At 38.4% G+C, this 12,690-nt stretch overlaps 1 protein-coding gene across 1 annotated transcript in view; it reads left to right on the forward strand.

The window, feature by feature from the left end:
- The window catches only part of SYNE1 (spectrin repeat containing nuclear envelope protein 1), a 259,224-nt gene that overhangs the window by 91,721 nt on the left and 154,813 nt on the right, over positions 1-12,690 (forward strand). Inside the window, exons 54-59 of the mRNA XM_054162702.1 lie at positions 2,345-2,509; positions 3,894-4,250; positions 7,588-7,724; positions 8,616-8,793; positions 10,762-10,944; positions 12,456-12,599. Coding sequence (XP_054018677.1) covers positions 2,345-2,509; positions 3,894-4,250; positions 7,588-7,724; positions 8,616-8,793; positions 10,762-10,944; positions 12,456-12,599 — 1,164 coding nt within the window. The remainder of the gene's footprint in view (positions 1-2,344; positions 2,510-3,893; positions 4,251-7,587; positions 7,725-8,615; positions 8,794-10,761; positions 10,945-12,455; positions 12,600-12,690) is intronic.

The raw sequence follows: 12,690 nt of genomic DNA on the forward strand, positions 1-12,690 counted from the left end.
AATGTTTAGACATCTGTATATATAGCTAAAATTTTGATGCTAGATGTTTTGTTTTGTTTGGGGTTTTTTTGTAAGTAAAAGATTGACTGTGTTTCAATAATCTTGCCTTTTGTTATGGTTAACTCTAACAAAAAAAGTTGAATATATTTTACTAAAATTCACTGGAGTGCAAAAAAACATATTGGGAATGGAACCTGGCAAGATCACAGTTTTGACAAGTGAAGGACATATATTTTATTCCTAGTTTCATATATACAACAATATTTCTAACATTATCCCAGATGTATTTTCATTTTTTAACCTAGAAAGGGAAGAATGAAATGTCTGAGGTGAACACTTAGAAAGAAAAATCCTATCATCAGAAATATACATGCCCATATTTTGGTGCATTTTTGAGGGGTTTTGTTGTTTGTTTGTTTGTTTGTTTTGCCCCAAGCTACTAAGCGCTGCACACACTATACAGGTATTCTGTTTGGTTACCAAAGAAAGCTATCATGAGCTCAAAGAGACCATCTGCCAACCCTCTGCCAACCAGACTGTGACAGTGACACTAGCTCTGAGTTACAGTCTCCACCTTCTCAGCTAATGAGAGCTTGTAAAACAACTCAGTAATCTGATGGAAGTGTGATCCAGTTTTTCATGAATTGAGAATACTTCTGGTGGCCTGTAGGCAATTAATCTATAGTCTATACACGCACACACACAAAAAGTACAAAAGTAAAGAAATAGTCGAAGATTCTGTGATCTGCTGGGGAAAATATTAAATCTAGAGCATATGAATTCTATAATGAACTTCTATTAATTTTTTTTTTTTTTCATGATGAGCTTTTGCTCTCTATCAGTCTGGCTTCTAGAGAATTAGTTCAGTTTCATCCTTTGTTTCCCTCAGTGGAGTTAAACCTGGAGCAATAGAAAGATTACTGACTCAATACAGTGTTTTTAAACTTGTGTGAAAAGAGTGTCATAAATTAACATGGCAGTGTTCTTCTACAATCAATATCCATCAATAAATTCAATTTCTTAAGCAAGAAAAACACCTTTGCAGTCCTTCCCTTGGGAGAGAACAGCAGCTACAACTGGTAGAAGCCTTGGCCACCAGAAGAGACCAACTAAAGCTGCACTTTGCCTTCACTCTCTCCTTCTACTTGTGCTATATTTTGGTGTGAGAAACATGAGCAATGATGCATGGTCACCTTTCCTGGCACACTTTTGCTTCATTATGGAGCAATCCATTTTCTTTAGAGTCAGGTGCCTGAGGACATTTCTTATTCTGTTGTTACATAAAATGCATCAAGGTGTGAAAACTTTGAGGATTTACTTTAGGTCATCTTTCTTTAGCTAGTAATCATACATTGCCTAGTTGGTCTGACACATTCTGAGAAATGATGATTATTTTCAGAGTGAACAGTAAGATTTATTAATCTAACTTATTTTAGAAAGCAGTAATTGACTGTTGAATTATTTAAAATTAAAAATAACTGCAGTTTAGTTCATAAGTGGTTTAATTTGAAACTCATTTAAACACACTTCGATCTAAATTAGAGTATCCACACAGGATTAAAAAGCTACTTGATTAGCTTTTATGTTTGGTTTTGATAACCAGTCATGAGTGTTAGCTCACAAAGATATAACAACAAAATCTACTCACTCAGATCAAAGGCAAAACTAGACCAGCACACTACTTCACCTTTTCATTGTAAGGTACAGTGATCCTATTTTAAGCTTATACTAAAAAGCTAAGCATAAGCCATGAAGTTGTTGTTGTCTTCCAGGGCTGCAAGGTCAGATCTGATGGGGAAAATTGGACTCACCACCCTAAGAACCTTTTGCACTTTTGGACAGCAGAAGTCTTCCTTTGCCAGCTTTGTATAGGACAGCTCTATGATTCTGCTTAGCATTTATAGATACTTGGTGCTTCTAAATTCTTGGTGTTTCTGGCAGCACTCTGCTCCCTGAGAGGACTCATGGGTGATTTGCAAGACTCTCTCCAGGGTGTAATTGGATCACTGTGCCAGATTTGCACAGCTGCAGCTTTGATACCTATTAAATGATACATTTTGTGTTAAAGGATGTGTTACAACACATTTTTGCATACATTTTCAGAAGGCTTCTTCCTCTTTGCTCCATCAGAATATGCCAGTCCAGACCAACCTAAACCAAATCTTGTGCAGTGTGTGTTCTGCTGCTGTAAGCTGTATTCTATTCAGCACTTGCGTGCTCTGTAGTTAGATCAGCACTCTGTGCCACTACATGCTTAAAGCCAGGACAGTATTAAAACACTTTAATGTTTGGTGTTTTGGTTTTTTTTTCTGTTTTTTTTTTTTTCATCCCTTCTGAATGACAGGAAAAAATGAGGAAAGTGGAAGATATTGTGAAGGATCATTTGCTATATCTTGATGCTGTACATGAATTCACAGACTGGCTTCATTCTGCAAAGGAAGAGTTGCACCGCTGGTCAGATGCATCTGGAGATACACCCACCATACAGAAAAAGCTGACCAAAATCAATGTAAGATAAATTATCTTTCATTATTTCATCTTCATTCCAGACCCTATGCTCTAAAATAGGCCAGAACCAAACAGTTATGCTGTCTCACTCTTCACGTACTTAAATGGCGATTATATCTCAGTGAGCTGGAAGCAAGCTTTCTAAGCTGTGTCCTGTTTTTTTGCCTCTCTTCCCATATTAAACTCATGCAATAAAAGTACAGTCAGACCTGAGTTAGTCACAGCACACATGGAAACAATTTGCAAGAGTGGAAGCCCAGTGGCATCACAGAAAAATGTGGCTTAGCTGAGTAATGAACACTGCACTGTCCTCATTCCCAAGTATGCTTTCTCCATGAGGAAAGTTGAATCAAACTCAGAAACAACCTTTCCTGATTTGTGTGCAATGGAGATGCATAAAGCAGTGCAAGGACTGTTCTCCCCAAACACCGTAGAAGTGTATGGTTTGCTTCCCTGTATGCGCTCTCCTTACCCTGGCATCCATTCCTAGGCAATTTGAATGCTGAAGTGAGGTACATATTCCTGAATGCAGCATTAAAGCAGACCACATGGGTTGCTCATGCCTGATGGTTACATTCAGATGGAATCATAGAATCATAAATGCTAGCAATAGTTTACTCTGGTCCTAAACATGAAAGACTGTGCCAGTGAACAGACTACTAGCTGAAGATTCAGGATACCTGAGTTCAAACATATACTCGGGTAGTTTTCATTCTCCGTTTGTGATCAAACTCTCCATGTATAAAAAGGGGAAAGAATGAGATAGTAGTTTCTAGCTGGTAAGACCAACAAGAATAAATATCATTACTCTGGCATGCACGTTTGGGATTGTATTTATACTTTCCAGCTTCTTAAAGTGAGAACTCCCCAAATTCTGTTATGGTGTGTGAGAGACTGAAATAAGACACTGGAAGGAATTAACTTGGGGGGGGAGGGGGGAGGGCAAGGCATATGCAACCAATTATGGCACATCACAGATCACGAGTAGGTTATAAAATGCTTTTTCTGAGCAGCATAGTTGTGTTCTTAAAAAGGCTATGAGCATCTACCGGCGAGAGTTTCTTATGTAAAAGATCACAACAAAATTACAGTTTTCCGCATCTCAACCTAAACAGTATTTTAAGTATATAAAAGAGGTTTTGTCTCTCCTAAGCTCATGGAAGTTTCAGAATCGCTGTCTAATCAAAGTAAATCCCGCGCACTTTTATTCTCATCCCTCCTCCAGCCGCGGTTGGCAGCCCGGCTGCCGAGGAGGCATTGCCGCAGCCGCCGCTCGGTGCTGTGCTGCCCCCGCCCCGCGGCGCTCTACCCGGAGCCTGTCCGTCCCCCACCCTCTTCCCAGCGGGGGCGGGCCTGTGGGTTACCGTGGCAATGTCGCCTTGCAGGAGCTGGTAGAGTCCCGCCAGATCGGGGCGGGCCGCCTCGGCCGAGTGGAGGCGCTGGCTCCCGCCGCGGAACGCAGCACGACTGCCGCTGGATGCCAGCTGCTGGCCGCAGAGATGCAGGCCCTGCGGTCGGATTGGAAGCAGTGGGAAGACAGCGTCTGCCGGAGCCAGAGCAGCCTGCGGGATGTGCTGAGCCAGATGGCCCTCTCCGAGCAGGAGTTCGCGGCGCAGGTCGCGCAGCTGGAGGAGGCCGTGCAGCGGTTCAGCAGGCAGCTGGCCGCCTGGTCGCAAAGCCTGGAGCCCCTCGACAGCCGGCATACCGACGCCGAAGTCGTGGAAAGCTGGCGCAAGGAAAAAGTAAGGTCATGTCTCTTTCCTTAGCAGCTTCTGGGTTGTAAATGTACAGTTACTGTGGGCAGAAAACTTCTGCCAAGCGGGGCTATCAAGGAGAAAAGAATAAAATGTATTTGGGACAAATATTTCTATGAAATCTCTAGTTTCCGATGTCTTTTGTAACTGTAATCGTGGCAAGCAGTCTTCACAGACGTTTCTCTCCTCGGTCTCTGCTGTACAAGGCTTAGCAAATGCTGCCGGGACCTTAGATGTTAAAAACAAGACTTGCCCGCAAGAAGGTGAAGGAGCTAGCACACCAGCTCTGAACTTCTTTTCCAAGTTGCTCAGTGTTTCAAGCCAGAGCAGTATTTGACCGGGGAAATGTCATGCATTCCTACAAGCCAAGCAGTAGCTGGAACCATTTTTTCCTTATAATTTCTCAAGAGCTTATTGTGCTTCTACTTTTCATTTCTTGAAATAACCTTCACATGATGTAGGTTGAGATCTTGTCCAGTATTCGAAGAACTTCCACTAAGAACCAGTGCATTCCTGTAGAATGCAAGAGAATGTAGAGAATTAGAAAAAGGTTGGTTGTTCCTGATTGCCTTCTAGCAAAATAATTCTAATTTTTTTTAAAGGACATGTATGGTTATATATAAATATATATATATATATATTCAGGACAATCCAGATGCATGCTTTTATGTATCTTGACTGCTGTGAATCACAGATGTTGAGGAAAGACTATGTACTTTCATTTTAGGGCAATGTAGCAATAAAGCAGTTTCAGTAAAGGAATAGAGGTCTGTAGGGCCTGGTGTCTGACCCTTTGACTGAAGAAATATTAAAGAGACACCCAGAACACCTCTTTGAACTGAGACTACAAATCTCCAGTGCCTGTGCCAAGTTATTTCTGTGGCTTCCTCTTTCACAGAATTTCCTGACACAGATTTATGGAACCTGTTTGCTTGAGTGCTAGTTTCTCTCTGTAGGTGTAATAAAGCTGACATTATATTGGTGCTTATGTGTTTCTAAAAAGGACAAGAAGACATGTAATCAACATACAGTGACAATTGCCATACTTTTTTTTTTTATTTTATAAATTGAGAAGTATTAAATTCAAAGAATATTGAGTTTATTAATAGTATATATACTGTGTGTGTTCTGTAGCTCTATGTAACACTTTCTTTAGATTAGACAGTTGTAAACTTTGGCTAATGAGGAAGAAAGATACAGAGGAATCTCAAGACTTACCATTCACAACCCTATGGTGTAATTTTATTTATAGTTAGAGGGAATGTGACAGTAATCCTTCCATTTTTGGACCCCAGGGATGGGTCCTATTGTAAATGCAAAATAGCACTGCTGCTTTCCATTTCTCTTGTCTCATAGTGATTCTGTTGCCATGTAAGCCAAGGCCACAGATTAAAAATGCATTTCCTAATTCTCAGAATTTGCAAGCACATTCAGTTATTGTGTTATAGTCAAGCTCTGTTCCTTTAGGTATGTGCAACACAACAGATCTTGGAATTATTTTGATAATTGTCAGATTCAAAATTAAATCCAAGTGGCTGCAACAGTGCAATCAAGTGTTACTGTAAGGAAAAAGATGTCTTTTTGCAAGTTCATGTCCCTGTTTGTTAATAGGTTACGCCTACTTGTTATCAGAATAATCTTCTGGTAGTTACTGAGTTTGATTATTTGAAGCTGAGCAATTTTCTTGACAACAGGCAATTCTAATTTTGTGCTACTCTTAGGACACATTTTCTTTAGGAAGAAACAAACAAAACCAACCCAAACAAACCCCCCAACCAACAGCTGTTCTATTGCATTGTAGTGATTCCTGTCGTACACAATTTGTTACATTGTGTGTTTAAGTACTGGCCATTGTGTTGTTATTCCTAATACTTTCAAGAAAAGCCCTGTGTGTCATTTGACATAAAGTAGATAAACAAAAAGTAGTTAGTTTACTTCTTTTTTTTTCCCTAAGCATCATTGCTGTTACACAAGTACTTAATTCAAATGCTACTTTGTTGCGGCTTGCAGGAAATAGACGCGTGAGCTGAATTCCTGGCTTCTCTCCTTTTACTGTTCTTACTAAGTCTGTTGATCATCTTCCTAGACCCTTGCTAAGATTTCTTTTTACTTTTGATTTTCATAAAGGGACCTCTGCAAGAGTTAGTTGACACTTTACTGTGAAAAATAGGCTTACTGTGAATTGTGATATTTTTTTAAAACCTTCTGCATATATTTTCATGTTCATAATTTATACAATTCTTGAACATTCAGTTTTGTGCTGATAGATGATTACAAACTGTAAACTTTGTTTATTCTGAATCATCCTTTAAAATAGATATTTAGAAACATGATTTGGGGAATTCCATGTCCCACTTTCATGTCCTTGTTCAATTTTTTTCTCCATTTTCATAGGATCAGTTCCTTAAGTTTATATTGTACATTTCGTCTAGACTGGCACTTAGTCAAATCTGTATATGCAAACACTCTGGCCTCTCTGTGCTGTAGAACCTCTGCCATGATGAGTGTAACTAGTTAGAAGGTTGTTTTTTCTCCCTCATTGTTTAAGAGGAGTGCCTGAAGAATTTAGTTTCTAGTGAAATGAGGAGCCAAATCTGCACTGCTCATTGTGCTGGAGTAGCTGGCAGGAGTCTGCAGTGCAGATGCTATGGACATCAACAAGGACTGGTTTTGTTGGAGTGGTTATCACACTTCTCTCAGTGATGTAAGCTAAGCCAACAAAAGCAATTTTTCTATTGTTGGCTTAGCTGTCTCCAAGGTATGAGTCTTTCCAGTGCAGCAATGACAGAGAGTAACTCATTCACTCTCACAGGACTGTGAGCAGCTGTACTTTTACATTATGAAGTCCTCTGTAAAAGAATTGAAGCTGTTCAAAGCATTTTATGTAAATTAAATGTTTTGGATACAGCTCAAACCAGTTTTTATTGAGCATGCTAAACCTAAGCCAACAGGCTAATTGTATTGATAGAAACATATATCATTTGCTATTCCCTAATCTTGGAACCTTTATATGCACACAGCTAACTGACAGTACCACAGCTCATTTATCACAGTGAAATTTCTATCTTAAACTGCTCTTTGAGAACATTTTGAGCTAAGAAAGTTGAGGCTTCCAGAAATTTTGTCTCTAGAAGATCATAGTTTCACTTAAACTTCTGTAGGTTTGGCTGCTAAAATAGTATTGACAGTGAACGTGTATAGATCATAAATGAAGTTGAACTTAAAGTCTGATAAATTTTGATTCAAAAGATTATTTTTTTCTTTTTATAGATATTTTTTGTTTTGCATTACTCGCCAATATTTTTTATTTGTTTTGTTTTCACAGGAAACATTGGATGCCCTGGTAAAGTCTGAATATATGACAGATGAGATCAAAACTCAGTTAAATGATCTTTGTAGATTTACCAAAGACTTGAGTACTCATTCTTCAAAAGTTTCTGGGTTGATTAAGGAGTATAACAGGTACACATTTGTCTTGTTTATGGTTCACCAATCCTGGGGGGAGGGAGGAAGGCATGAGCTGCTTTTAGGGAACAATTAATTAGAATTTTAGAATTAGAAACAGAGCTATACAATGATTAGGACAAATATTTTCATCTTGGTGTGAATAGATGTTGTAAAAAAAAAATAGTAATTTTGAGGTTTTTTTCTAAAAGCCAGGCTGCGTCACTGAGCTCAGCTGAAACTAATGTATATCCACACCTAACCAACAAAGAAACCTTGAGGTACCATTATGGCTTACTTGAAGGAGAAACAAGCTACACCAACTATTTAGGATCTTTTTATTTATTTTGTCCTTCAGTTTACTCTTATTTGACTTGCTAATTCCTTGAAACAAAGGAGCTAGCATTAACTTGCTGATTTACTTGAGAGTGTGACACTTGCATTTCAGACACAAGACTGTTTCTTGCAGGGAGTTGTACTTTTTGGCTTCTGTAGCTGAAGAAGGGTGGGAGGACCCAGACTGAGCCCTTCTAACACTGAACTTAACAGAGCCACATAAGTCAGAATTATAATTGCTATGGTTCTGTGTCCTGTCCTTAGAGAGAAAGGGGCTTGCAGAAACTGTTCATGCTTAGGTGCACCAAATCGCTCTATAGAAACGCTTATACCTGTCATATCTGTGACAGTTACATCCCCATTTATATACTTGACTTTTTAGGAACTGAAAGCTTCAAATTACTTTCCTGGTCCCTCAGTTAAGTGCTTAACTTTAGTAGGAGTACAGGTTAACCTAACTGTACCATTGTATTTCACACACTAAGTAATAGCATTGTCACCTAACAGACTCCTGCCTACCTTCTCTCCCTCTGTCTCTCACTCTCTTCCACTTCCCTGACGTGATAAACCCAGCCTCTGCCTTCAAGCTTCAAAAGGATGTCAGAGCAAAGAGCAGATCTTGCAGCAAAGGTTTCGGACAGCTTTCAGGGATTTCCAGCAGTGGCTGGTCAACGCAAAAGTCACTACAGCCAAATGCTTTGATGTGCCTCAGAATATCAATGAAGCTTCAGCAAGCCTGCAGAAAATACAGGTAATTCTACAGCAGTAAAATACTAGTCTAAGGGAAACCCAACCAGTTTTGTATAAAACTCAGACTGAATTGTTTGGTTAATTGCTATTTTTTGTTATTATTGTCCACACTGAAAGTGACTAATTGTAGTGAAATAAAATATTTTTCTTCTTGAGTCTAATTTCTTTAGATGAATTTTGGCCTAGGGTTTGTATGTAGTCATTTTCTCTCATAGTGGTTTTCCTTGTTAGTTTCCTTTTTTACAGTAACTAAAAACAAAAGAAAAAAGTTTTTAAGCTGGGAGAGTACTGTAAAATCAGAACAGTATCAGAATTGGGACATAGTTATGTAAATATTTTTCCTAATACATGAACATAGAGCCGTTATAGTGGAAGAACAAAGTTAAAGTATATGCAGTGTGATCAGGCATTTAAAATGTATATTTTTCACATAACGCTAAAACAAACGCCAACAACCCTGTGGAAAGAAGTGCCAATTAAAAGTTTATTTTAGTAAAGCAAGTGAAAGAAATACTTTTATGAATAGCATATAACTGTGAAAAAAGCAAAATGAGAGTTACATAATAAGACTGTTAAGCCTTCAGTTAGGCAGTATAACAGAAGAAATTCATACCGGTTTCTTTGGAAATACTGAAGCTAATAAATCTCTGCTCCTTTGGGACATACTCTATCAATATATCAAATTTTCACTAGCCCAAAATGAGAATATATTTAGAGGAAATGCTGGGGGGAAAACTACTAGTTTTTGACATTAAATATGAGTTCTAGCAAGGGTTGGATTTTCTTAACAGTGGTGAGAGTATTTTTCCTTTATCACTGCAGCCCCTTCACCGTATAATACCTTACTTTGTTACTCTCCCTGGTAGCCTCTTTAGATGAAATAAACTTTGGAAAAAAAGGATACATTTACTGCTTTAGGACCACTAGAGATGTCTTAGTAACCTGTATAAACTTATTTTTTTGGTTTTGTGAATTGTTCATGTTCTGTCTGTGAATGCATTTCACAGCATTAAGTCACAAGACAATTACATCTTTGGTTTTCATATAGCTAGATCTTGAACCTAGTATGTTGAAACTGTCAGGCTCTTTGCATTTTCTACTAAGGCCTCTAATGTAACACAGAATCAGAACTGGACTTAGTCATTTTTGTATCGAGCCTGTTACTTCTGAATGTGAATGTAACCTTATGGATAGGCAACTACTTGTGTTAACATAACTAAGATATGAACAGTTTAAAATATTGGTATTTAGGGCTGCAAAGTTCCTCTGAGTCCTAAATGCTCACAAAGTCTTTTAATAATTACAATATTATCTCAGGACATCAAAATTTAAAAATCTGAATGGTTTTATAAGTTTCTGTATAGCTCTTGCACATGTGTCTTCCAGATGCTTCTTGCATGTTGGCATTGTGCAAAATTTCCATGAATCAAAAAAATCTTTGAAATATGGAAGGTAAATCAAGGATGCAGAGGGATAAATCACACAGTTACACATGGCTTAGGGTGTACAGCCCACACGCATACATTCTTGATGGAAGTCCAGGACAGCTACAGCCTGTGGACAAGCCCTGTGTGTGCCTCAGTCACCTCCAGCTCCTGCTGCTACCTGTGCCAGGATATTAATTCCATGAAAAGAAACTTGTTACCACTCTCTGTACCATGGGGATTTAAAGAAGTACAGTATCCAAATAAATGATCACTAATTGTCTCATAAAATGCAGAACATACAGGTAATCTCAGAGTCTTAATATGTGCATTACTTAGACACATGGCTCTTCTGGATTAAATAACTGTTTCCCTAAATCCCATAAATATGAGCAGTATTAAAACAATATGTATGAAATGATGAGTTACCATGTTAATGAGCAGAAACAATAAACTCTTAGACATATGAACCGTTGTGGGAGCTTGCAAATGACCTTCACTGAGATTCAAAGTTCATCAATCAGCTTCTTTATTTCTATTTTTAGGAATTCTTAGCAGAAAGTGAGAATGGACAACAAAAAGTAAATGTGGTAGCATCCAAAGGAGAACTGCTGTGCTCCGTTTTACCAGAAGAAAAGGCTAAAATTATCCGGGACAAATCAGCTACTGCTAAAGAAGACTGGAAAAATTTTCTCACCACCCTCCACCAAAAAGAATCTGCATTGGAGGTATTGAAAAATCACAGTGGGGAAAGATATGATCTTCTTTACTTCTTGCTCCAAGCAGCACAATTTAGATTCATATATAACTCTAAGTGCTTAGTATGTGACAGAACTAATAAAGAGCTGTTTTCAAGAAGTCGTCTTATTCTGCTTACATTTTACTTTTGTTTACACGTATTCATAAGACCCAATTCCACTGCAAGTGGAGTGTTTCATGCAGAAGGATGTTCACAGTTATTCAGAGTAACCGAAGGTAACAAATGCAGCATTTGCTCAAATTCATTAACTTGAGTCTCAATAAATATATTGTATTACTAAAACACATTTTCTTTTTTAGGGACTCTTGTACCACAGATTTTTGACATTGTTGCTGATTCAGTACAGTGTGTAAATGTTGTCGCTCTTATTGCAAACCAGTGAAATGTTTATTTGAGCAACCTTTTAAAAAACCCCAGTGGCTTTCTTTGTTCGGAACTCAAAATCCTGTGAGCACAGAATTCTGTGAACATCTTAAAAACATAATGTCTTTCAAGGTCATAATTTTTAAGGTCAAAAAGTTGTAGCTGGAATTCCCTGCATGGCGTAGGAGAATTAAAGTTCATAGAAATTCCTGTTTCAAACCAGTGCTGCTTAGCTAGCTGAGAAAAAGTTTAAATACACTGCCTCTCAAAGTAAATTCTCAGGTAGCAAGGACTTGCCTCTCTTCATCTCAGGGTTGCCATGGAGGATGTTCCTAGAGGTTAATCTTTTTGAGCCAAGCATTTTTCAATTTTGTAGACTTAGTTTTCCTCCTAATGTTTAATTTAAGTGATAAGGCTGTAGCTACAAAGAAAACTAGATCAGTTGAGGGGGAGAAAGGGTGTGTGGGAAATAAAAATAGCTAGGACACAGAAACTGTACTGTTCAGGTTTCTATTCATTGTGAATTATTTTAGATGCTCTTTTGTTTTTATCAAACGGGATAACCCTGCAAGAAAAATATGCAGGTACTGAAGGAATGCCTACATATGTCTTTATGCACGTGTTCTTATAATCAGAATTTTACAGTAAAAAAAAGTATATAATGAGAAATGATTCCCTGCATTGAATCAAATTTAGTCATACATCACCTGGTAATATTGGCAGCATTGATCAGTATGAATGACTATAGTCAGATTTTAGCTAACTTGTATCCCAAATTAGCTTTTCTCCAGTCTGCCTTAGCTGTTTGAGTTAGACATACATGAGTCAAAGCTCATAAGATCTGTAAAGCTTTCAGTTCAGAGAACATTTGCTTCAGTCTCCCCTCAACTGTGTAGACCTATCCTACATTGTTCCCTGTGTTTTGAGGTGCTCTTTCAGATATTTTTTTTTTCAGTGTCTGTAGAATGGGAAGAAGCAGAGCCCATGTAATGTATTTGAAGAGCTGTGTTGTATTTGGCTGCAACTGTATATCCTTTTGGCATGCGTGATCCGTGTTGTGCGTTGATTTTGCCCAGTGCAGTGGGACTGCTGATAGAATTGTGCATATCTTCCTAGAACTTAAAGATCCAGATGAAGGACTTTGAAGCAACTGCTGAGCCTCTGCAGGAGTGGCTGACTGCAACTGAGAAGGTGGTACAAGGAAGTAGCAGTCGGCTACATGATCTTCCTTCCAAGAGAAGAGAACAGCAGAAGTTGCAGGTGACTTCCTAGAGGCCTTCTAAACATAAGTAGCCTTAACTGCCCCATCCTTGTGGCTTCATGGATTCTTTACAAAAGCTTGATCATTCTA

Source organism: Dryobates pubescens, chromosome 6 (assembly GCF_014839835.1).
Source record: "Dryobates pubescens isolate bDryPub1 chromosome 6, bDryPub1.pri, whole genome shotgun sequence".
NCBI lineage: Eukaryota > Metazoa > Chordata > Aves > Piciformes > Picidae > Dryobates > Dryobates pubescens.